Genomic DNA, 24710 nt, shown 5'->3' on the forward strand with positions numbered 1-24710 from the left:
TGTCCTATCTCTTTAGCCTCCTGTGATCTGGATCTTTCCACAGCCTTTCTTCGACATAGATGACATGGAAATTTGGGGTGAGTATAGACCTCTCCTTATTTAGTAAAACATGCCTCATTTTGTGCCCATCCCATCTCCTTGTGCTTAGATTGAGGCTGTGCTTTCCTGGCCACACACTATATCTGAGGTTGTGTCCCTCTCAGGGTATCACATCTGGGGGCGCCATCACCGGTGACATAAAAGCCCTTTATTTGGGAGGTGACCCCAGGAAATGCTGGCAAGGGAGTGGAGAGTGAGAAAGAGAAAGAGAGCAGGGGAGTGGTGGCCGGGCCCAAGCCATTCAAATAAGAAACAAAATTAACCCCTGCTCCCATGCAGGCTGGATAGAACATGCCAGATGGCCGGCAGTGCATGGACCATTGGCGCCTCGGTGAGGAGGAGAGAGGGTCCGCCTGGCAGGTGACCCCATCCCCGGGGCTCAGAGCAGGTCCTCACTCTCCAGCTGCCACGAGAAGGGGACTGTCCCTTGCCCTCCTGACCCTGCCAGCCCAGGAACCAACCGCCTGCCTCACAGATTCTCAGAGCTGAACGGTCCTTGCGGTCACTGGGCCCAACCTGGCCCTTTTACGGGTGTGGACCCGGAGGCCCAGGAAGGGGACGTGATGGGGCAGGTCACACGGTCAGAGGCGGCAAAGCCAGGACTGGCAGGCAGCGCCCGCAGCTCTGAGCCTCCTGACCCTTGCCCAGCGCTGGGCTCATCCGTCATTTGACATCTAACCAAGGGGCACCTCTGGGAACACAATGTCAGTTAAAAATAAAACAAAGGGACGCCGCTGTCCCCACCAGTCCTGTGGCTCTGGGGCCGTCCAGAGCAGCCCGGCTGAGGCTGCACGAGCCCAGCCTCCCTGGCCGCCAGCTCCAGGTGACGCGCAGAGAAGGCACATGACTTTCATAAATCACCTTTCTGCAAGGGGGACAAAGGGAAAAAAACATGAAATTGGGCGCCCTGAGCTAAAATTAGCCAATCTTGCTGTTCCAAAGGCTTCCATTGCACTCAGTCAATGACTGGCTTGAAATAAGATCCCCTGGGAAACTCAGCAATTTCACCTGGCGCCTTCCTAACTAAGCTTTCCGGGGCTCCCCTCCCCCACGCTTGCAACTCCTAGAGAAACATTAAACTGTACTAAGAAGCGATAAGTGGCTGCTCTGGTGTATTGGGGCAGGTCTAGCCTCGGGGACTGCTGGGACTGACCTAAGGATGTCGGAGGAGGTGGGAGGGTCCCCCAGGTGATGGGTGGCAGGGGTCAGGGCTCACCAACCCCTGGGCTGTGGCCAAGTCAGAAGTTGGAAGGGCAATGGTTAGTTTCTGGGGCAGAGTTTCTTAAATGCCTGCCATGTGCCAGGCATTGTCCTGTCAGCAAGACAGATGCTCCTGGAGAGGGCAGGGTGGTGACGGGACTAACCATACATGGCACCGGCCCTGAGGAGGTCTGCCTTGGTTCTCCCAGACGTTTGGGCTCCCCCAGAAGCAGACCCCGAGGCAAGGATTTACATACCGGCAGTTTATTTGGGAGAGGAGCTGAACCAACACTTTACATTTTTAGGACACACCCACAAATATCAGAAATATTTTGTTTCCAAGGACAGGAATCTCTAATCAGACTTCGTTAAACAAGCAGACAAACAAAAGGAGACTTATTGGTTCTTAGAACTGACAATACACAAGCAGTTCAGGTGTGGTTTAACCCACACTCTTTAGGTCTTTCTGAATGCTTCTACGGGTCAGCAAAAAAGAGCTCACAATAAAATGGAAATTTTCAAAATGTCTTCTAGAGCCGTATTTTAGAACAGGGTTTTTGTTCTTTCTCTCTAACCCACTCCTGTAAAGAGAAGATACTATCATTCATTCATTTTACATTCAACGCTTGTTTGTTGGGCATATTCTATGTGGGAGACCTCAAGGAGGGGATGGAGAGAAACAGACAACAGGCTGACCCCCTGGAGCTGGGAGCAGCCAGGCCCTATGACAGCCACCAACGATGACCGCTAACGTCGGGAACAGTGCTCGGCACACTTCTCAGTTCATCTCACCATGACCCTGCAGGCCACGCGTTTGTGACCGATTTCCCAGGTGGGGAAACTGAGGCTTGGAAAGGTGGAGTAGCCCCTCGGCCGCTGGGTCCACACCTGTGCTCAGCGGTGAAGACCACACACGGGGAGGGGCAGCACAGTGCCGGGGTCCAGGGCAGAGCCCCGGAGCTTGGAGCTGCAGGGAAGGGAAGGTGGGCCTGATGGCAAAGGCGTCGTGTTGGAAGCGGCATCTGAGCTGTGTCCGGCTGGGTTACGTCACCTCCCTGCTCAAATATGCTGTTGTTGGCAAAACTTCACTCAGAGGGGATCGGGCCAAGAAGACATTAACAGGCTCTCCTTTCAGAAGCAGCCTTCATCATCACCCTGCAATCATAAATAAGCTGAGTCAAAGGAACTGAGCGAACATTGTGTAATAGGGACTGTCTTGGGAGGGGAGGATTGGCCAGGCAGATTTATGCAACATGGGGACAAATATTACTTACTGGGCAGAACACAGCAGAGTTAATGTCATTCTGAATAATTTGTTTACCCACTAATTATGTGATTAATGAATATCAAAAGGCTCATTGCATAGAACTGCCATTTGGAATGGCTGGTATATTTCTGGATCTGGTTGTAGTCACCATCACAGGACAAAAAGGAAATCAATTTAAATGCTCTCCAGGGGGGAAATGTATAATAAATGTGCTAATTAATAGGCTTGGCTGTTTTAAAAATCCTCCCCATCCTTGAAAAAAATAACCATGAGAAATCATTATTTCAAAGCTCGCCTAAGTTTGTTTCCTTTTAAACAACACGGGTAAATAACCTCGCTGTTTTCTCAGTTAAAGAAGAAGAAAAAAAAATCAGCGCTTACCTGGCTCTGGAGACCCTCCATCCGGGTCCAAACTTCCCTCTGCCCTTCCTTTGCACATGCGCATTCCTGGACACCTGTCCTGCCTTTGGCAGCTACTCCCACCTCCCCCAGCCCCTTTCCTGCCCTCTCCCAAGCCCGCCAGCCCGCAGCTCTTTCTCTCAGTGGCAAAGGCTGCATCTCTCACCCTCGTGGCCGTTAGGAAAGAGCTGAGGAGCGATGGTTGGAGCCAGGAGGGAGCTCCTGGAGCCATGCGGTCCAGTCACGTTATAAAAGAGGTCGGGGGTTCTGTCCAAGGTCACAGAAGCAACTCCAGTGGCAGCCCAGGCGGTGAGTGGGATTGAGGGGCTTGGAAGTCAGGTGCCTGGACAGGAACCGCAGCTCCATCCTGACCCCGCATGCTCTTCTGGAGGTTACCCAACTTCACCTTCGGAGTTTTCTCCCCAGTAAATGGGGGCAGCGATAGCGTCTACCTCTCCGATATGACAGCATCTGTAAAGCCTCGGGTGCAGGGCCTCCAGAGCCTCTAGCCTGTCAGCTATTTCCTCTGCCACCACATCCCTCCCACGTCCCCTCGTGGACAGCGGCACTGGTTGAAAGGGAGGGAGCACAGGCCCAGCGGACAGGCAGAGGGAAAGCCCAGCCTGAGGCCAGATGCGCTGGAGGAGAACAGGCCACCTGGGCTGGCCTTCCAGTTGTTTCTCCAGATGAGTCGACCCAAGTGCACGGAGGTTAAGCAGCAGCCGAGGCCACACACACCCGGGGCCAGCCGGGAGGTGGCTTGCGGGGAGGGGATGCTATCCCAGGGCTCCACCATCTGCTCCGGCCTGGCCCAGTTTCCCAGCCCACCCGGGAGAGCAGTCTGTAGTTCTGAACCCTGAAACTGCTGAGGGAGCAGGGAGCGTCCGGCCACGGGGTGTGGGGCTGGGGGCTGGTGTGGTCCTCAAGCCCCCCTAGCCCCAGGTCCCCAGACTTCGAAGCTGCCTGTACTCCTGCTCAACAGGCCCTGCCCAGGCTGGAGTGGCGCCCAGGCCTGCAGACCCGTGCGTGGGTGTGTGCGCACATGTGCGTGTGTGCACGTGTGAAGTGTACAGCATCTTCTCTCCACACCTAAGGTCCTTGGAGGGCCCGGGAGTCCCCACAGACATACTGCAGTCTCCCGAGGAGAAGGAAGGAGACCCGCCCACCTGGCCTGAGAGGCAGGCTAGGCAGCCCCCATCCAGCGGGCACAGGGGCTCGGGCCGGTCACAGCCTCAGCTGGTGTGCCAGCTGGGGCGGCCGGAGAAAGCCTGGGCTCAGCTCTGCGTGAGCCTCCTGCTGGCGCCCAGCGCTGCCCCATCCACTCGCGGGAACCCAGAGGACGCGGAGGGCAGGAGCTGGGGCTGCCGCCCGCCCGGGGCCCGCCTCTCCTCCCAAAGCCACCCTTCCCGGCAGCGGCTGGCCCGACCCAGCTGGCTCTACGGGACTCGTGGCTGCCTCCTCTGGCCAGGTGCCACCCTTCTCCCACCGCCCTGCCGGGCGAGCCCTGGGAAAGGAAGGAGACCGCGGAGGACAGGCTCCCACACCCGCCGCCCGAGACACCACACGGCCGCCCCCAGGCGCGCAGGCTGGGCGACGACGCAGTGGTTCTGTGAGGAGGCTCCAGCCGAGCCCCGGCCGCGGGGGCTTCTCCCTTCACAAACCGAGGGGCTACGGCTCCCCTCTTCCTCGCCAGAAAGCCGACAACACACAGAACCACCAGAAACAGCTTCTTTATGCGAGCCCGAATATGCAGCCGCCCCACCTCTCCAGCACGCCAGGCCCTCCCTCCACCCCCAGCTTCACCCTGTGCCCCCGTGCCCCCGCCCAGAAACGGCCCTCCTCCAGCAGGCTCCGCCTGGGCTCAGGGACCTCGGCTCAGACGTCTGTTTCAGTTTCTGAACTTGCCCACCAGTGGTTTCGAGGGCCAGGCCCCCAGGCCCTGCTGGTCCAGGAGGAGAGACAGCTGCTGGCGAGCCTCCTGGTAGGGCCCAGCCTAGGGCGGGAGATGAGACGGTGGAGAGAGGGTGCCTGCTGGGGGTGCAGGAGAAAGGGGGGCTGCGGGGCAGGGAAGCGGCTGACCTTGGCTGCCTCGTAGGTCTTCAAGGCCAGGAGGTGGGACTTCCCGAGAGCGCGGGCAGCCTGGCGGAAGGCCCAGAGAAAGGCAGCCTTGCAGAGGCGGGAGGGAGGCCCCCGGGCAGCGCTGGGGATGGAGAGAAAGGGACCGAACGTCGGGGGAGGGCAAGAGAGGACAACACTAACAGGCCTACTCCACGCCCCTCACACCACCTCCACGCCGTGACCATCCGGGGCGGGGGGCGTCACGGGGTGGGTCACATTACCGGTAAGAGGCTGGCGGCTAGATGTGCTCTCTTTCCCCACGGGCAGGGGGCCGGGGACCCCCACCGCCAGGCGCCCCTCCCGCCGCCCCCCACCCCGGGCCCCGCTCACTCGGCCTTCACACGCCCGGTGGCCACATCCACCACCTCGACGTCAGGGTCCCCCAGGCTCCAGTTGAGGCTCAGGCCCTGGCAGGTGTTGGAGGGGAGGTCGGAGGGGGCCACCGAGGGCCCCGCAAACAGGTGCAGCATGGTCCGGGTGTAGGGGGGCGGCAGGCACGGCCCCAAGGCCCCGTCGAGGTCGGGCCGGGTGTGGATGGCCCTGCCCAGGGCCGGGGTGTTCTGGCAGGGGTCGGCTGTGGGGGCAGAGGGCCCAGGACGAGACCTGAGTCTCCGCCACGCTCCCCAACCCCCGCACCCCCCACCCCCCCACCCCCGCCCCAGCCCGCCTCAGCCCTCCCGCCCTCGGGCCTCACCCAGGACCAGGCTGCTGGCGTAGACGGGGGGCAGGAAGTGCGCCAGCAACGCACCACCCAGCCCCAGCACGGCCCAGCGTGCCAGCTTGTCGCTGGCCGAGAGGCAGCCCACGTGGGTGTCGCGGAGCGCAGGGGCCACGTAGCACACGGGCTTCAGCTGCCCCTGGATGTGGGCCTGCAGACGGAGCGGGCAGCTGTGCGGGAGGCCTTGCGACGGGAGGCTGCAGAGGACGCGGGGCTCAGGGCCGCTCTCCCCACCCCCGCCCACACGGCCCTCCCCGGGCGCGCCACATACTCGATGTCGTGGGCAGCTCCCCTGGGGGTGTTGCTGACGTACAGGTGCAGGAAGATCCCGGGTTTGAGGGCGAAGGGGGGCCAAGACCCCGGCTGGGGGACCACCACAGACCGTTCCTTGCCCTTGGGGCCCCCCTGCGTGGCCAGCAGGAGCTGCCGGAACAGGAACCTGGGGGCGGACGGAGCGGCAGCTGGGGCGGCCCGGCCCACCCGGGGCGGCCGCAGAGGGTCCCCCCGACCCCTCACCTCAGCAGGGCCCGGCGGGCCACCACCAGCCCGTGGCAGTCGTGGAGCTGTCGGCCCGAGAAGTCCAGCCACCTGGCACAGCTGCCACCGCCGGTGCCCAGCGCCACCAGCTGGTAGATCTCCTTGGCGTGGCCCTGGGAGCCTGGGACCTCTGCGGGGAAGGGGGCAGAGGTGACTAGACTGAGGCGAGAGGCCCAGGGGCCTTCCGAGGTGAGGGGCAGGGCCAGCCCTACCTCTCTCCAGGATGACTGCGGCCACAGTCCCCTTGCAGGCCCAGTACTGTGAGCTCGCGTCCACCAGGCGGTCAAAGCCAACGCTGACCACGGCCGCGCAGCGCTGCTCGTGGGTCAGGATGTTCTCTGCGGGTGAGGGAGAGGGCGGAGGTGGGGGGCCCCACAGGCCACACCCCTCCCGTGCCAGGGGCCAGGTCAATGGGGGCCCACCTACCGATGCTCAGGGGGGCGAGTGGAGGCCAGATGGGGGTCTTTGGGGTCTCTGGAAGACAGACAAGGGGCGGGCTGCCGTGGGTGCTGGGGTCTGCCCTCCTGTCCTGTGCCCTTCAGCAATCCCAGAAGTCCCACTGGCAAGCAGTGTGTGTGTGGGGGGGGTCATCCTCCAGAAGCTGAAAGTTCCTGGGCTGCCCCCAGCAGTCCCTGTCCCCAAGGACTGCTAACATCCTTCAAAGGACGTTAGGGCCTGGTCAGCTCACACCACCCGCCCCACCCTCCCCCGCCCAGCTCCCTGCTGGCCGGGTCCTGATGCCCAGATGGTCTCCGCAGCGACTCACCCCACCCCACACACATGCACCCGCCCCCACGGGGGCTCAGGGCCCTGGGTCACCTGCCCCTGTACCTGGGCTCTCCAGCCGATGCTGGATGTAGTGGAGGGCAGCCAGAGCTGCCTGCTGCTTGGCCTCTGGCTTACTGTAGGCGGTGCCCGCAGCGCAGACCACCCCATCCAGCTCCACGGACACAGAGGTGGGCAAGCAGGGGTCTGGGGAAGGAGGGGCTGAGAAGTAGCACCAGGCACCTTACCCGCATCATGGGCCCTTTCTAGGAGGGCCATGACACCTGCCAGTGAGGAGGACAAGAATGACAAGGAGACAGGCCTGCTGACCTCCACCCAGGCCATGGCTACTCAGAATGCTCACTAGCCTCTCTGAAATAGGTCCCTATGACCCCACTTCACAGAGGGGGCACACAAAGGGCAGGCAGCGTGCCCAGGTGGCACCAGGACCCACATCCAGGGCTACACTGTTCCCAGGATGAAGGGCCCCTGTCTTCCCCCAAACACATAGCTCTATTTCTTTTCTACATTTGAAAGGGTCATCTTCCAAACACTACCACTTCAGGTGTTACTTACGACACAACAGAGACAGGTGGAAAATCCTAGAACTGGGATCACTTGGTCAAAGGGCATAAATTTACTTCCATTCGTGGTATTTGCTGGTACCTGCTGCTAAACTGGTTGCCCAAAGATCTCCCTTTTAGAAGAGAACCCACATTTCAGTACCCCTCCCTAGCACAGAGATTCACCTACTTTAAAAGGGCATCAAAAATGCCAACTAGTAGTAGTAAGGGAGGCTAGCATCAGGAATCCACGGCAGCCAGCGGGGTGACAATTAAATCTGGCAACAATCATCAAAGGCTGCTAGAACCACGAGGTGACGGTGTTCTGGGGAACAGGATAGCCACACCATCTGGAGATATACCCCCCTCGGACGACTGATGACGCACCCAGGGGGAAGTGAAGACACCTGGCAGACGCCACCCTAGTCAGGCCCTCCCAGCTGACATCCCAGGGGTAGGCCAAACAGGTCTCAGGTCTGCTGGTGGGATGCACAGCCAGGGCCACGAGGTTCCTACAGGCGCTCCTGCCGGGTATGCATCACCTGAACCCAATCCTGAGGAAACAGGCCCAAGTGAACGCAATTTCTACAGAACAACCGGCCCTTACTTTGCAAAAACATCCATGTCCTGAAGCCAGAGACACTCGGAGGAATTGTTTCAGGTGAAAGGAGATTAAAGAGGTGTAAGAGCTAACGTGATAGGTCATGCTGGGTTGGGAAAAAATGGCCATTACTGTGACCAGTGGCAAAAATTGAATGTGAATGGTAATTAGCTAATAGGATCATATCAATGTTCAACTTCCAGAATTCGACCATTGTACCTGCCATCATAGAAGACGGCATCCTTGTTCTTAGGAAACATATGCTGAAGCATTTAAGGAGCAGTAAGTCAGTGTTCAGATTGTGCACGACAAATTAATGTGGATATTTATATATAAATATATAGAAGGGACGGAGAGAGAGACATACACAAAGTAAGTGGGGCAAATGTGAACTGCAGAAACTGGGTGAAGAGTTTATGGCAGTTCTTTTATACTATTCTTTGAAATTTTACCAAAATAAAAAATGACTGAAAATACGCCTATGCATGTAAACAGTGGAAAGGGGGACCTTAGGCAGAAGGGAGGGGCAATATTACCCAGTGGTTCAGCACAGGCTCTGAAAGCAGACTGCCCCCTCGCGGCTACGGCCTCTCTGGCCTGTCTCCCCGTGTGTAAAGTGGGGGCAACGGTATTGTGCCCCCTCGAGGAATACTTGTGAGGACGCAAGGAGTTACTGTCTGAAGGCCTTCAAACAACACCTGGCCCATCATCCAGAACTCATGAATGTTAGCTAGCATCATTGCTGTTGAATCGATTTCCTTACTTCTGTATTCCTGATGCTCTGGCATTTGGGGATTTGATCCTGGAGAGACCGACCCTCCCAGGGCTAGCTAATTCCTGGACATAGCAAATGAGTCCCCTGCAAGCACACCCTTTCATATGGAAACCAACCAATCCAGAGCTCACACCCCAACCATCAAACCGTCACACAAGCCAACACTCCCCATACCCTAAATCACCTCCCAGGCCAGGTACTAGACAACTAGGAACCAACCCCTAAGCCCTAAACTTACTGTCTTGCCTTCCTCGATCCTACACTTACTCTGCATTCCTACCCTGCCTCAACCGTTCTGTCCCAAGAAGACCCCAATAAAGGCTGTGGGTTGTGCTCTCCCCTCTCCTCTACCTCCGGACCACCCCCATCCTTTCCCACATGGTCCGGCATGGCAAGCTGTGCCTCCTGTTTCTAGGGATCTGTATTTACTTTCTCCTTCATGGCAATCATTCTCACGTCTGCTGTCTTACCATACCTGATTAAAACAAATCCCGGCTAGATTTTTAACACATTATCTCTTTTTTTTTTTTTTTTTTTTTTTTTTGCAGTACGGGGGCCTCTCACTGTTGTGGCCTCTCCTGTTGTGGAGCACAGGCTCCGGACGCGCAGGCTCAGCGGCCATGGCTCACGGGCCCAGCCGCTCCATGGCATGTGGGATCTTCCCAGACCGGGGCCCGAACCCGTGTCCCCTGCATCGGCAGGCGGACTCTCCACCACTGCGCCACCAGGGAAGCCCCTCATTATCTCTTTTTGAGCTGGTCCGTTGGGGTTCTCCTAGGAGGTTTGACAAATGCTCCCAAAAGCTTAAGGGATGATTCTCTTGCTGCCTCATGAGAAGCAGGGAATGTACTGGCCTAAAGTTGGGAACCTGAATTTAGGACCTGGTGTATTTGTTCTTGGGGAGGGCAGGGGGGAGGATTGTAATGATTACATCTCTTTGCAGTGTTGCCATCATCAAGCTGTGTTTGATAATGTCTTTGACTTTGGGGCTGGCCCTCACTCAGGTATCTCCTCTCCAGTGCTGGCATGGCAACTCTGTGTGTAACTGGCCCTCAAAAAAGCCTGCTGGGGCTTCCCTGGTGGCGCAGTGGTTGAGAGTCTGCCTGCCGATGCAGGGGACACAGGTTCGTGCCCCGGTCTGGGAAGATCCCGCATGCCATGGAGCGGCGGAGCCTGTGAGCCATGGCCGCTGAGCCTGCGCGTCCGGAACCTGTGCTCCGCAAGGGGAGAGGCCACAACAGTGAGAGGCCCACGTACCGCAAAAAAAAAAAAAAAAAAAAAAAAAAAAGCCTGCTGAAAGGCTGGGGTAGCTTGAGGCAGGTCCTTTAACCAACCCAAGCTTCAGATGTGGCCATGACCTGCCAGTTAGAAATCTGATGTACCTGGTGCTCCTGGCACCACGCTGCTCACAGCAGGGCCTACCCTCGGGCCCCAGGCTCAGGCCCAACTCACAGTCCTCCTCGGCCGTCCCAGCCCCCTGGGCCTCACCTGCTGTTTGGTCCTCTCGGAAGGTCAGGGAGACTCCCAGAGTGGCCGCGCACTGGGTAAGCAAGGCCACGGCCTGGCCCGGTGGCGGGTCTTTGATCTGTAGGCCCAGCTGTCTGGCTGCCGTCAGGAATTCCCCGGCGGGCCCTGCGGACGGAAAGGAGACCCTCTGGGACCTCCCCATCCTTCCCCTCGAGTCTTCCTGTGCCCGGGCTGCCCCCAGTTCCCAGACACGGGCCCCCACCCCGGGCCCACCATGCCCCGTCGCTGAGGCCTGGAACTGCCCGCCCTGCTTGGCGTCGTCGTCCGAGTTGGGAGCGGGCGTGGTCTCCCTGGGGTCTTGGCCCAGGCTGGCCGAAGGCCTCCTGGGGCTGGTCCCGGGGCTAATCTGCAATGACGCCGCCAGGCGGGGCTTCCTGCGGGCACCGGCATCCGCGCCCAGGGCTGTGCTGGCCTGTGAAGCCATGGCCGGACGCGAGGACCCGAGAGGACAGTGGGCACGATCTCACGCCACCCGGACCCTTTTACAGGCGAAAGTGAGCTCGCGCGTGGGGAGCACGTGGCACAACAGACAGTGCATGGAGAGCTCCGCCTCCTATCTCGCTCCTAGCCAATGAGAGCCCATAAAGCTGTGGCCGACAGTGTGCCCAGCCAATGGGAAGGCCAGTCTCTCAAACCGTTGGATGTGGACTGAGTGGCCGCCTGGCCAACATCCTACCTCCGGGGGGCGGGGCTTCAGGTGTGAGGTGGGGATGGGGCACTGGGCACTCCCATTAGCTTCTTCTGGGCCCTTGCCTGGTATTGGGGGGACAAAGACCAGGGGAGGGGTCTGGGGACCCAAGTCCAGCACCTCACCCCTGCTCCCATCCTAGGATGCCTCCCAAATCACGCCACATCATGCCAGCCTGCCCCCAGCTGCTTAATTGAGCCTGGCGGGGGCGGAGGGGTGGGGGTGGGGCGGAAAGTCAGTCATCTTTCGATAAATGAAGGTGTTTTCAATTGCAGCAGCCCCACAGAATCTTTAGGACCTACATTTAAAAACTGTTCACCGTAGGCCTTCCTGAAACCAACTGTAAGTGCTCCATGTGTGCTCTAGCTAAAATTACTCATTTGGTACCCTGTCCACCCATCCACCTCCCGATTTTTTTTTTTTTTCCAGAAGGGATTTTGGGTTGGTTCCTAAAAATATCGCAAGACAGCAATTCTTTAAGATGAGGGACTAGGGATGAAGGAGAGAGAACAAAAATAAAATGAAGTTAGGGATGAAGACAATTTACATATGGCCTGCTACGATGCAACACAGTTGCTTGAAGGGGTTGGAAATGTTAACAGTCTTGGAGCCAGTGAATGGAAAACATAACCAATTATTCAGTTTACAGTCTGTAAGCTTTGTCACTTGCTGCTGCTGCTGATTGCTACCTTTGGGTCTGAGAACACTAGCCAGTATTGGGGCAGTGTGGATACAGAAGCGTAGGCGGAGCAGTTGGTAGAACCAGTAACATTTGACTCAGGAAGAGCAGCTGCGGGGAGCGGCATAGATTCAAACTCCCAAACGTTTCAAGGATTGGCATCAGGAATTATGGTTTTTCTTTCGTGTGTAGCCCAGAGAGCAGAATTATACCTAGTAGAGGGATAGCATAGCAGGTGTTCAGTAGTGGAGTGAGGGCTACACAAATCCACAAAGACGTCACCAGAGTCACCAAAACGTAGAAACATCACCAGCAGGAAACTGCACGAACAAATGGTGATATATTCAGACAATGGACTATTACTCAGTAATAATTTTTTTTTAAATAAACAAGCTACCTTTGTGCTCACAATCACATATGCGTGTTGAATGAAAGAAGCCAGACTAAAAAGACTATCTTCCACATGATGCTATTTATATAAAGTTCTGGAGCTGGCAAAATTAATCTGTGGTGATGAGTGAGAATCATGGTAACTTCTTCAAGGAGGTATTGACTGACAAGTGGCACCAGGGAATTTTCTGGAGTGATGGAAATGTTCTCTGTCTTGATCTGGGTGGTTGTTATGTGGGTTTATATGTATGTAAGAACTTGATGAGTGTACACTTAAGACTTGTACACTTTACTGCATGTTAAGTATATTATCAGTAACAAGAGGAAACCTAACAGCTTGTTTATAGAAAGGGAAGAAGGAAGGAGGAAATGGAATTGGCCTCCCCGAGCAGAAGCTGGATGGGTGATGTGAATAGTGATGTGATAGGCAAAATAACGGTACCCCCAAGATGTCCACATCCTGATCGCCTCAGCCTATGACTATGTTACATCATATGGCAAGGGGAAATTACGGTTGCAGATGGAATTAAGGCTTCCAATCAGCCGAGTTTAAGAGAGGGAGATTATCTGGGTGGGCCCAATGTAATCACAAGGGTCCTTAAACCAGAAAGAGACCGAAGAGTCAAAATCAGAGAGATGGCCTTGTGAGAAAGATTCAACTGGCCATTGCTGCCTTTGAAGACGGAAGGGGGCCATGAGCCAAGGTGTGTGGGCAGCTTTCAGAGCTGAAAAAGGCACCAAAAAAAAAAAAAAAAAAAAAAGAAGTCTCCCCACAGCCTTCGGAAAGGAACACGGCCCTACTGACACCCTGATTTTAGCCCAGTGAGACCCATTTCAGGCTTCTGACCTCCAGAACTGTATGATGTTTTGTTGTCTAAAGCCACTAAGTTTGTGGTAATTTGTTACAACAGCAATAGGAAACTAGTATAAAAGGCCTTCAATATTTTTGGCATACATACCCCTAAAATAATTTTGAAAGACTATGTATCCCCCAATTGTTTAGTCACACGGAGTTACGAAAGATGCAATTTCTAGTTTATTATATATTGTAATCATCTTTCCAATATGTTTTCACCAAAACCACAGAGATGCAGACTTAGCTTATTCCATTTATGAAAAACACTCTCCAAATGATTTAATCGTCAAAGCTTTCTCTCATAGACAAAGCACTCAGCTAAAATGGAATTACTTCTCCTCAGAAACAGTCTGACTTGGCTTTTTCAATTTAAGTAAATGTGTTGATACTTTCTCAGAAGAGCCATCTCATTCATGCCCTCTTCCATTGATTCAAATATGCATGAATTATCTTCTAGCTGTTTGGGATACGTCAGTGACCAACACAGACAGAAGAATCCCTGCCCTCGTAGAGGGACTTCTGGATTCTATATCTAAGGTAGCTGAGAAGGCTGACCTAGAGGTTGAAGTCTCAGTAATATCAAGTGTCACAGCCAGCAATTTTCTTCTTTTTTCCTTTTCTTTTTAAAAAAGATTCTTTACTGAAGTATAACATACACGCAGAAAAGTGCACGGATCATTCAATGAATTTTCACACACGGCACAGAGCCATGTAACCAGGACTCAGATGAACGAACATAATACTGTGAGCCCCTGGGACTTCCCCGGCGGTCCAGTGGTGAAGACTCTGCTTCCACTACACGGGACATGGGTTCGATCCCTGGTTGGGGAACTAAGATCCCACATACCGCGCAGCCAAAAATAATAATAAAAATAATAAATAAAGAATTGAAAAAATATAATATATAAACAGCCCCTCTCCTGAACCCTTCCATCGCTACTTCTTACTGAGCCTGCTTTTCTTAGTCTTACGGGAACTTTCTCCTGCAGGGACTCTGCTTTTTGGAATAGTCCCCTTGTTCAGCACTCATCTCAGGCAACAGTCCACAGAGGAGAAAAAAGCTTGAAACTTCCGAAGCCAAGCACCTCCCAGATAAAATCTATATAGATGGAAGCCAAGAATTTGGAAATTGACTCTTTAAAGTAATAGTTCTCAAAGTGTGGTGCCTGGACCAACAGCATCAGCATCCCTGGAAACTCATTAGAAATGCAAATTTTGGGGGGGAAGGGAAGGGTGGGATGAATTGGGAGATTAGGTTTGACATAAATACACTACCATGTGTAAAATAGATAGCTAGTGGGAACCTGCTATATAGCACGGGGAGTGCAGGTCGGTGCTCTGTGACGACCTAGATGGGTGGGATGGGGGTGGGGGTGGGAGGGAGGTCCAAGAGGGAGAGGATACAGGTACACATATAGCTGATTCACTTCATTGTACAGCAGAAACTAACACGATTGTAAAGCAATTTCACTCAAATTTAAAAAAAAAAGGAATTAAATTTAAAATAAGTAATATGTGGAATTCTTAAAAAAAAAGAAGTAGCATAAAGTTTGTCAGGAGAAAGTTTTTTTCTGGGACTGAATTCTAAGAGGAATTCATTTAAATGAAAAAAAGTTGAATAAAAAAAAAAGAAATGCAGATTCTTGGATCACATCCCAGACCTACTGAACCAGAAAACGCTGGGGGTGTGGCCCAGCAAATGGTTATAACAAGCCCTCCAGGGGATTCTGATGCATGCTCAGGTCTGAAAACTACTGGGCTGGATAAGGGTAATATTTATGATCGCACAGTAGCTCTTAAAGCTTGGCCCCCAGACAAGTAGTATCAGCGTCACCTGGGAACTCAGGAATACAAATTATCAGGTCCCACCCCGGACTCACTGAATCAGAAACTCTGTTTTAACACACCCTCCAGGTGATGCTGATGCATGCTAGAATCTGGGAACCAGTGCCTAAAGCTGTATTTGCCTGACTACTGGGAAAGCCTCATGCGTTCCCAGCAGTACCGGTACTCCTATTTGGAAAGCCTGCTTCACAGGATATAAAGACAGTCAGTAGCATTCCTACTGACTAATAAAGTGCCTGGCTTATAGTAGGTGCTCAGTGTTTGTTGAGTGAATTAATGCAACAATCCTGTAAAGTAGGAAGTTAGTTAAGCAGAGGTGAGGTTCGCGAGCCCGTCAACCTGGACTTCACTATTGGGATTGAAGGCATTTGATTTCTACGGCCCACAGCACGGCCTGCACTCGCATTCCCCCTCCTGCCGAGAGGTGGCGCTCTGGAGCGCCCGCGAGGCCAGGATGGGAGGCGGGACTTCCTGCCTTCCAGGGAGCACTTCCGGCCCAGCCCAAGAGACGGGTAAACGCCGCTGTGGGGTGGTCCTGTCGCGGACGCTGGAGCTAGGTCTATGTTACTCTCGGGCTCCCTCGTGGCACGAGGGTCAGGCGAGCATCACGCAGAGGTTCATTTCCCAGACGAGCACGGCACGGCCGGGGCCACGTAAGTGCGCGCGCCGCCCGGACGGGACGGAGAGGCAGGTCCCTCTGCTCAAGTCCACGGGCCCCAAGCTTTGTGGCTTTGGGACAAGTCGCCCAGGCTTTACAAAGTGGGTTATTAGCAGCCGCTGGCTCATGGAGTCGGGAGCATCCCACCGATGTAAAGCGTGGTAGCAACAGCTGTCTGGCGCACGGCGCTTGATGCGAGACCTCTGATATTGTTGTTCGGTTGAAATTCTGGGGCCTGGAGGTGGAGTGGGAAGAGGTGGATAGGGAGGGAGTGGGCGAGTAGATGTCTGAGGGGAAGGGCCGCCCGGATCCCCTCTCCCATCCCATTGCAGGCGCACTTTTTGTCGTGCCCGGCCTGGCGTGAATGCAGACCCGACTGACTCTGCAGCCTTGGCGGTCTAAACGGGCCGGGAGAGCCCAGGGCGAGGGCGGGAAGTCGAGGCTGTCTTGTCTCGGGGCTTCTCTGAGGTCGTGGGCTCCACCAGCGCCGTCAGCCTGCCTGCGTTTGTTTGAGGCTGTTTGGTTCCTTTTTCCTCTCCTTTATTCATTGCTGGATTTGTTCCTTCAGTTTTTGTTTTTTAAAAAAATTTTTAGGGCTTCCCTGGTGGCGCAGTGATTAAGAATCCGCCTGCCAATGCAGGGGACACAGGTTCAAGTCCTGGGCCGGGAAGATCCCACATGCCATGGAACAAGTAAGTCAGTGCTCCGCAACTACTGAGCCTGCACTCTAGAGCCCGCGAGCCACAACTACTGAAGCCCGCGTGCCTAGAGCCCGTGCTCCCCAACAAGAGAAGCCACCGCAATGAGAAGCCCGCGCACCGCAACCCCCGCTCGCCACAACTAGAGAAAGCCCGCGCACAGCAACGAAGACCCAATGCAGCCAAAAATAAATAAATAAAATAAATAAATTTTTTAAAAAAGAACAATGACTAACATTTGTTGAAAAAATTTTTTTTAATTTATTTTTTTATTTATTTTATTTTTGGCTGCGTTGGGTCTTCGTTGCTGCGTGCGGGTTTTTCTCTAGCTGTGGCGAGCGGGGGCTGCTCTTCGTTGCGGTGCGCGGGCTTCTCATTGCGGTGGCTTCTCCTGTTGCGGAGCACAGGCTCTAGGCGTGTGAGTTTCAGTAGTTGTGGTGCACGGGCTTCAGTAGTTGTGGCGCACGGGCTTAGTTGCTCCATGGCATGTGGGATCTTCCCGGACCGGGGCTTGAACACGTGTCCCCTGCATTGGCAGGTGGACCCTTTACCACTGCGCCAGCAGGGAAGCCCTGTTCCTTCAGTTTTTATGTACTGATTGTTACCACGTAGTAAGTACCCAAGGCACGGGGGATGAAGTCTCTTCCCCATGGGGACTTTTAGAGCAGTTTGGAATTAAATAGCTTTACCTTTAAATATCTAATCACACATTGCAATGCGTGCTCTGGAGGAGGGATGCAGGGTGTTGTGGGATAGTATTGGGAGAACTGGGAGAGGCTTCCTGACTGAAAATCTGAAGGATGAGGAGGATCTTGTAGGTGGGTAGGAAGGGCAATGGTGATCCTTTTAAGTGGAGAGATAGTGTGAAAGGGTCCTGCAGTGAAAAGACGCATTCCCGCCACTGTCGTCTCTTGCTACGGAAGAGAATGACAGCAACGGCCAGATGCCAGGAACTCAGAAATGAGTCAGATACAGTTCCTGCCCCTGGAGAGCAGTCTCGAAGAAGAAATAAGGCTGTACCTATAGGCACAATTAGAACGAGGTGACACGTGCGCTAAGAAACACACATTCATTCAGTTGGCAAGTATTTACTGGCATTTACTGTGTGGTGGGCACTTCGCCAGGTGCCGAGGGTACATGGATGTCCGGAGGTTACAAACTGAATGGATACAATTCAGCTGCAGTTCCAAGGGGAAAAGTTTTTGCTTACTGAGACTCCAAGGCTGGTGTTTGCTTCTGGGTGCACGGGAGAGTAGTGGTTCAGAACTTGGATTTTGAATCAGGGCAGGGATCAGGCTGTTGGCCTCGGGCAAGTTGCTCTTCCCCGAGTCTCAGTTTCCTGAACTCCATAATCGGGGCAGAGGAATAAAACACGTAGTGCCATGTCTGGCAGATGCTGGCACTCAGTGAGTGAGCACTGCTCTTATTTTTGCAGGTAATAAAAAAGAGGAATGATACGGCTGTTTATTCTTTATCAAAGCCCTTTGACATGTTTATTATTATTCAACACACAGTTCCTTTTTTTGGAAGGTACTGTACTTGACAGGGGGAAGGCAGACAGATAAGACTCGTCTCTGGCTTTGGGGAACTTGAGTTTGTCTTGGGAGCGTAGGGTAGAGTGTGGGGTCTGTAGTCTATGAACGTGTAATTATAACGTAATACGTAAGAGCATGTTGGAAGCGGACCCCTCGCCACCTGACTTCGGCCCGTCACTCACCTCCTAGTTCTGTCCATGGCTGCCCCGTTGTTTCTCACACACTTCCTGCCCCAGAACTTCTGCACTTGCTGTACCCTCTTCCCAGCGGCCTTGTCATTAGCTCAGGGTATGCCGAGCGCCACCTTCTTACCGATGCTAAGACCACACCCCTCGGCCACCGCCATCCCCTCCCTCCTGGCTGGTTGGTTGGTTTTACCGTAGCACTTATTACTATCAGGCATTAGGCGACATAGCCATCTGTTCTTTGTTATCTGCTTCCCCAGAGAAACTGTACTCCTCTTGGGGCGCTCTTCACCCTCCAGGAACCCCGGAAGTGGCTGTCAGGTTCCGGTCTGAGGAAGGCCGGGTGGTTCCTGTTTCCCAGGATGGACTTCCCCAGCTCCCTCCCGCCCTCGTTGTTCACGACTGGCCCCCTTGGCCTGAGCGACGTCCCTGACGTGTCCTTCATGTGCAGCTGGAGAGACGCGCTGACCCTGCCGGAGTCCCTGCCCCAAGGTTCTGAGGTGAGGATGGCAGGGGAGGCTTGGTGGCTGCAGGGTGGGTGCTGTCCCTTGGCCCCCCCATCCTAGCATTCACACCAGTTGGCAGGAGTGCAGGGGGGTGTGGCATTGGCACAAATCTGCTAAGACACCGGCTGAGCCAGAATCCCCTCCTTTGGGGACCTGGGATGCCCTGCCATCCGCAGAGGGTTTACTGAGCGGGAGCTGTTGGCCCCCGTCTTTTCTTCCTCTATTTGTTCAACAGATACTCACAGAACAGCCCCTAATATGTGCCAGGTGCCTTACCAGGCCCTGGGAATCCAGAGTGAGTAAGTCAGATGCACTCCCTGCCCCGTGGAACAGAGTTAGGTTGAGTGAGAATAGACAAGTGAGTAGACTACAAAGTGAGAACAGCTCTGAGCGAAACCAAAAGGATGCCGAAACCTTACAGTAGGGGTGAGGTGGGGAGGGGAGGGGAGATCTCCTGGGAAACGAAGGACGCCAGCTCTTTCCCCGGAAGCCTAAGCCATCTGGCTGCCACTTGGAGACAGGCTGGCTAAGGATTACGCCCAGTAGAGGCAAGTGGGCGAGAAATTTAAAAGAGACGCTGGCATTGGGCGGGAGGGGCTCCCTTGACAAGGAAGGGCTTACATCAGATCCACCCCTGCAGGAGCCTTGCTCGCCTGCCTGCTGCTCTTCCGGCCCCAGGTGTGGAGCTGAGCTGTCTCAGGCCAGCCCCGCAGTGGGATGGAGCAGCCTGTGGGCGTCCCAAGTAAGTGACCACAGGGTCTCCTGAGTGTAAGTGAGACTCAAAGGCCAGGGGCTCCTGCGAGAGCCTGGAGGTCGAGAGCACAGACTGAAGTCAGACTGCCTGGGTTCAAATCCCAGCCCTTCCCTTTAGTGGCTGCTGCCTGGGACAAGGGACGGCCTCGCTGTGCCTCCATTTTCCTCATCATTAAAGTGACGATGACCGTCGTACCAGTTTGCCCGGTGCCTTGGGAGGATTGAATGAGTTAATAAAAGACAGGAGTGGGTGACAGCGCCTGGCCCGGCGCACACTCACTGTTCTGTTGTGGCCCCGGTTGTGTTTCCTCAGAACGCGGCGCCGCACGTGGCCAAGGGCCTGCTCTGGGAGCCGGACACCCCTGGGCCGCTGCCCTTGCTGCCTCCTGGTCCCGGTAAGGATCTCGGCCTTGGGGCCCCCTCCCAAGCTGCTCCCCGCTGCTCCTCTCCCCCAGCTCCCGCGCGAGGCCTTTCCTCTCCCTGCTGATTCTGCCCTACAGGGCCCTTGGCACCTCCAGGCACCTAGGACACCTGGTTCCATTTCCGGGCCCTTCCACAGCCTCACTCTCCCCTCAGATCCCTGGGACCCCGGCGTGACTGCCCAGGATCTGCTTTTCCGGGGAGGTTACCAGTTCCGTAGACAGCCCCAAGCCGTGCTGGACGTTACTGAGCAGGTAAGCGGCCCCACGGCGGCCGGTGCCACGCGGCCGGGGCTGTGCCTAGTGACCCGGCCTCCTTTCCTCCTGCAGCTCAGCCGGTTCTTGTGGGATCACGGGGACATAGCCTTTGCACCCCTGGGGAAGCTGATGCTGGAGAATTTCAAACTGGAGGGAGCACGGGTGAGTAAGCCCTGGCCAGCCAGGAGAGGCGGCTCCCCACTTCCCGTCGGGGTAAGCCCTAGGGCGTGTGAGCTTGACGAGGCCTTTCCACACAGAGCCGCTCTAAGAAGAAGACAGTGGTCAGTGTGAAGAGGCTACTCCAGGACCTCGGTGGACACCAGCCCTGGGGGCAAGTGGCTAGGGAGAAGGGACGGGATGGGTATGCCTAGCTGGTGGTGGGGCTATGGAGGGAACCAGGGCCTGGATGCTGGTTTCCATCAAATTGCTTCCACACCCCCCGTGAGTCATGAGCCACGCTGCCCCATACAGAACTCCCAGCTGCACTAGCCACATAAGGGAAAAAAGAACGGAAGTTCATGCACTACAGGCATGGCTGCATCCAGGTGTTCAGATGTTAATAGGGCTCTACCTCTTTATTTTCTCATCCTCTCGCCTCTGCTTGGCTTAATTCCTAGACAGACTGTTTCCAAGTGGCAGCAAGATGGTTTATGATTCCAGGGAAAGGGCTAGTGTCCTTCCTGAGGCACCAGCAGAAGTCCCGGGAACGGTGTGGTCGGCTTGGCTTGGCTTGGCTTGGGTGTCACACCCATCGTGAGCCGATCCCCGTGGCCGGGCCTGGATCATGTGACTGCAGCACAGGAATCGAGTGGGCTGGTTTCCCAGAGGAAGAAGTTCTAGGGTGACTAAGAGTGCGTCTGCTACACCTGGCCTCCCTCGGGATGGTACCCAGCCCTCCTCCCCATCACCCACAGCCTGCCCCTCCTCCTCTCGCCCCCAGCTGTCCCTGGGCTTACCTCAGCCACCGCCAGCGCCGGTTCTCCATCCTTGGGGGCCCGATCCTCAGCACGTCGGTGGCGAGCCTCCTGGGGGAGCTGCTGCACGAGGAGCTGGCCCTGCGGTGGGAGCAGCTGCTCCTGGACGCCGCCTTCACCGGGGGCGCGCTGGCCTGGGTGCCCGGCAGGACGCCCAGGGCTGGGCAGCTGGTCTACCCTGCAGGAGGTGCCCTGGACAGGCTGTGTATCCTCCCTCGCTGGGCATGCTCTAGGGACACGTGGGAAGTTGGGAGCCTTGAGTGGCCGTAACGCATGAACTTATCCTTAGCGAGATGCCCAGACTTCCAGAAGGTCAACCTGACCCCAGGCAGTGAGCCCCGAGTTCTCGGAGGCCCTGGCCATATCCGGCTCCGGGGACCTGTCCGGCAGGTGGTGACCCGCACTGTGCAGGGAGAAGGTAAGGCCCATAGACACCTCCCCCGTCCACTCACTGACCTGTTGCCTGACTCTGACCCTGACTGTCTCCATCCCTCAGCTCTGCTGGCCGTCCGCTCTGACTATCACTGTGCCCTGTGGAAGGTCAGTAAGCAGGGGCAGCCGGCCCCTCTCCAGGTGTGGCAGGTCGAGAAGGGGGCCACAGGGATCAGCCTCAGGTGAGGGGCTCACTGAGGCTGGTCTGCGTGGAGATGGGCGTGGGAGAAGGGGGTGGCCCGGCATTCATCACGTGTGTGCCCTGTAGCCCTCACCTGCCTGGAGAGCTGGCCATCTGCAGCCGTTCTGGAGCCATCTGTCTGTGGACTCCCCAGGACGGGTAACACCCCTTCCCCATAAAAACCCTCCACCCCAACCAATGGCTCCCGCAGAACCCGGCCCATGTCCTGGACCCCAGGCCAGGTCACCCCAGCCTCCCCCCATCAGCCGGTCTCCCCACCATGGCTGGCCTGTCTCCCCAAGGCTGCAGCAAATCTACAAGGACCCCGAGACCCTTGTGTTCCGGGACCCCTCTCCCTGGCGTTGGGCAGACTTCACTGCCCACCCTCGAGTGCTGACTGTGGGTGATCGCACCGGAGTGAAGATGGTGGACACTCAGGTGAGGGAGCAGAGTGGGTCCTTGGTTGGGGTGGGGTGGGGGGCTTCCCCCGAGAGGGCGTGATGAGCTGCAGGGCCAGCAAGCCCCGGTCCAGCTGTAGCAGGTGGCACCACAGATGGCGGACCGTGGGCTGGCTGACCTGGCCGTGTCCCCCAGGGCCCGCCAGGCTGTGGTCTGCTGCTTTTTCGTGGAGGGGCAGAAGCATCATGCCAGAAAGGGGAGCGGGTCCTGCTCACCCAGTACCTGGGGGAGTGCGGCCCCGAGTGTCTGCACTCCACGCTCCACCTCATCTGCACCCAGGTGAGCGACACCTTCCCCTCCTCTCTGTCCTGCACCATCGCAGGCGGTCACTGGAGATGCTCCTGGACAGCTGCTGGGGAAGGGCGTGGGCGTGGGGGCAGTGGCCAGAGCTGGACAGTCCCCCCGTGTCCGGAAGGGGAGAGGAGGTCTGGCTCCACCCCGCCCCCTCAGGACCCTGGGTGTTAGTGGGTGTGTCTCGGGCGTATGTGCCAGGGTCAGGTGAGGTCGGGGGAGGCTGGGTGAAAGCCTCTCTCGAGAGCCCTTCTCCCAGCAAGGCCATCAGGACAGGACGGTGCCACCTGCTCCGGGCTGCCTCCTGTGCGGGCTGGGCCGGTCCCAGAGTGCTGAGACTTACCCTGAGAGCCACATGGGGCCCTGGAGGGGGCCACCCAGGGGGACCTGTCCCGTCCCTCTCTCCCACTGCTCAGTCACGTCCCCTCTGTCTTCTTCCTGGGCCCCCAGTTCTCGCTCTACCTGGTGGATGAGCGCCTCCCCTTGGTGCCCCTGCTGAAGTGGAACCACGGCCTCCCCTCCGCGCCCCTGCTGGCCCGGCTGCTACCCCCGCCCCGCACAGGCCTCCCGCGGCCGCTGCTGCTGGCGGGCCAGGATGGGGAGCTGCAGCTGCTGCACCTCGCAGGTGAGGGGCGGCGTGGGCGGGAGGCAGGCGGGAGGGCGGGCAGGGCCGGCCTGGGCAGGGCTTCAGCTGTCTGTCCCTCCTCCAGGAGAGGGGGCCTCCACACCCCGGCTGGCAGGGCCCCCCCAGTCTCTCCCTTCCAGGAGCGACTCCCTCTCTGCCTTCCCCCTGCTGGAGCCCAAGAGTCAGTGGCGGCTGCGGGAACGTCTGACAGCACCAGCCATAGGTGCGCTGGGGCAGGGGAGTGGGTTTGAGGAGCCACACCCGCACCAGGCCGTGGGGTCACGGTCCTTCCACCTCCAGGTCTGGCCGCCGCCATCCCACCCTCCGCTGCCACACCGGTGCTGTCGCTCTTCCAACTTTCGGCGGCTGGAGACGTCTTCCACCAGCGCCTCCACCTCCGGGCAGACCCCGGGCCTGATTCTCCTGCCCCCACGGCTTCCTGGACCCCCCAGGCCACTGCCTCCTGCAGCCAGTGGCTGAAGGCCCTGCTGGAGGTGCCCCCGGCTCCCCCCGTGTGGGCTGCACCCACCTTCTCCCACCGCCGCCTGCTGGGCTGCTTTGAGCCCCAGAAGGCAGACGGCAAAGCGCCAGAGGGTCTCCGCGTGGCCATGGCCAAAGGGCGTCTCCTGCAGCCGAGGGACCTGGGCTTGCTCCCCACAGAAGAGCGGGCCCCCGCCCCCGAGCCAGGCCCCGAGGACGAGCTCAGCGAGCGTTTAGAGGCAGCCTGGGAGGGCCAGGCGGCGGCCTGGTGGGAGAGGCGGCGGGGCAGCAGCTCGGGGCCCAGCAAACAGCCCAAGCGGCACAAGCGCCGGACTCAACTGTCCAGCACCTTCTCCTCACTCAGCGGCCGCTTAGACCTCTCAGACGCTGCCAGCCCCCCTCCCAGCCCAGAGCGGACACTCCCTGAGGCCAGGCCTCAGCCTCCAGTGACCCCGCCCTCCCAGGAGTCCACCCAGGAGCTGTGGGCCCGGGGCGTCCCCTCGGAGCGGCAGCAGACGCTCCGGGACTACATGGCTGAGCTGCCGCTCCGAGGGGACGCCCCGGGGGCTGCCTCTGTGCTTTCCTCCCAGGCCTCCAGTGTCCAGGCCACCCCCTCCCGGCAGCGGGCAGCTGTCCGCTCCGGCTCTCAGCCACGCTGGAAGAAGCCCCGCATGGGCTTCTGAGGCCCCGGGGAAGCTGCCCCCCACCTCCAGGGGGCCCTTTGTCCTGGATAAGCTGTGCCTTTTGTGGTTGAAACGGGAAATAAAAGAGAACAGTCGCCAGGGTGCAGACCTTCCTGCTTTCCGAAGGCCTTCGTGACTGCGGGAGACATTCAGAAGCGGTTTGAATCCACGTTGGAGGAAGAAGGACAACAAGGTAGTCGTGTCTCCTGTAGCTTGTGCTCCCAGGGGCACGTTGAGAAGTCCTGAAGGTCAGTGTCGCCGGGATCCCCTCCAGCAGACAGCGTTGTGCCGGAAAGCAGGGGCTCCAGGCGGCCGAGGGCTCCGCCACGCACGGGCCCCCGGGGATGTGGCGGGTGACGGTGAAGTGAGCTGCCCCGCCTGCCGGTGCTCCGCTGCTGGGTGTTGGCAGCTAGCTGCCAGTGGTTAGGTGTGTGTGTGTGTTAAGCAGTTTCTAGCACCATCTATAACGTTTTGTAGAGGGAGGCACTTTGGACCCACGTTTAGGGGTTGAATAAACTTGTGAGCTGAGCCTGGTTTTGAACAATC

The 24710-nt window shown here is 57.0% G+C and overlaps 2 protein-coding genes across 9 annotated transcripts; one reads left to right on the forward strand and one right to left on the reverse strand.

The window, feature by feature from the left end:
• Positions 1-4792: 4792 nt before the first annotated feature.
• Positions 4793-10993, reverse strand: ADAD2 (adenosine deaminase domain containing 2; the record flags this gene model as incomplete). The annotated part of the gene is made up of 10 exons (XM_082605757.1): positions 4793-4958; positions 5045-5165; positions 5414-5657; positions 5778-5998; positions 6073-6240; positions 6318-6468; positions 6551-6676; positions 6765-6812; positions 7170-7310; positions 10531-10993. 10 exons carry the CDS (start codon positions 10991-10993, stop codon positions 4854-4856), a joined length of 1788 nt encoding a protein of 595 aa, XP_082461883.1. The 3' UTR covers positions 4793-4853.
• A 4538-nt stretch (positions 10994-15531) lies between these two features.
• On the forward strand, positions 15532-24692 carry TAF1C (TATA-box binding protein associated factor, RNA polymerase I subunit C). 8 transcript variants are annotated; one of them, XM_082606362.1, is made up of 15 exons: positions 15532-15680; positions 18555-18603; positions 19676-19757; positions 19939-20036; positions 20112-20201; positions 20297-20370; positions 20980-21218; positions 21315-21431; positions 21510-21627; positions 21714-21785; positions 21929-22064; positions 22221-22364; positions 22827-23001; positions 23087-23224; positions 23302-24692. In XM_082606362.1, exons 1-15 carry the CDS (start codon positions 15589-15591, stop codon positions 24162-24164), a joined length of 2487 nt encoding a protein of 828 aa, XP_082462488.1. In that variant the 5' UTR covers positions 15532-15588; the 3' UTR covers positions 24165-24692. The 8 variants fall into 8 exon arrangements, with proteins under 8 accessions (XP_082462488.1, XP_082462487.1, XP_082462489.1 ...); XM_082606363.1 differs by having other exon boundaries at positions 15545-15680; positions 18364-18603; XM_082606361.1 differs by having other exon boundaries at positions 21510-21553; positions 21714-22064.
• The last annotated feature ends 18 nt before the right edge of the window (positions 24693-24710 follow it).

The sequence above is a fragment of the Mesoplodon mirus genome (genome assembly GCF_964341445.2).
Source record: "Mesoplodon mirus genome assembly, chromosome: 19".
In the NCBI taxonomy this organism is placed as follows: domain Eukaryota; kingdom Metazoa; phylum Chordata; class Mammalia; order Artiodactyla; family Ziphiidae; genus Mesoplodon; species Mesoplodon mirus.

Coding starts and splice junctions, on each gene's coding strand:
- TAF1C (XM_082606357.1), top strand. CDS start 18,466: ATGGACTTCCCCAGCTCCCTCCCGCCCTCGTTGTTCACGACTGGCCCC. Junction 20,202..20,296: donor TCAAACTGGAGGGAGCACGG/GTGAGTAAGCCC, acceptor CTTTCCACACAG/AGCCGCTCTAAGAAGAAGAC. Junction 21,554..21,713: donor ATCACTGTGCCCTGTGGAAG/GTCAGTAAGCAG, acceptor TGTGCCCTGTAG/CCCTCACCTGCCTGGAGAGC.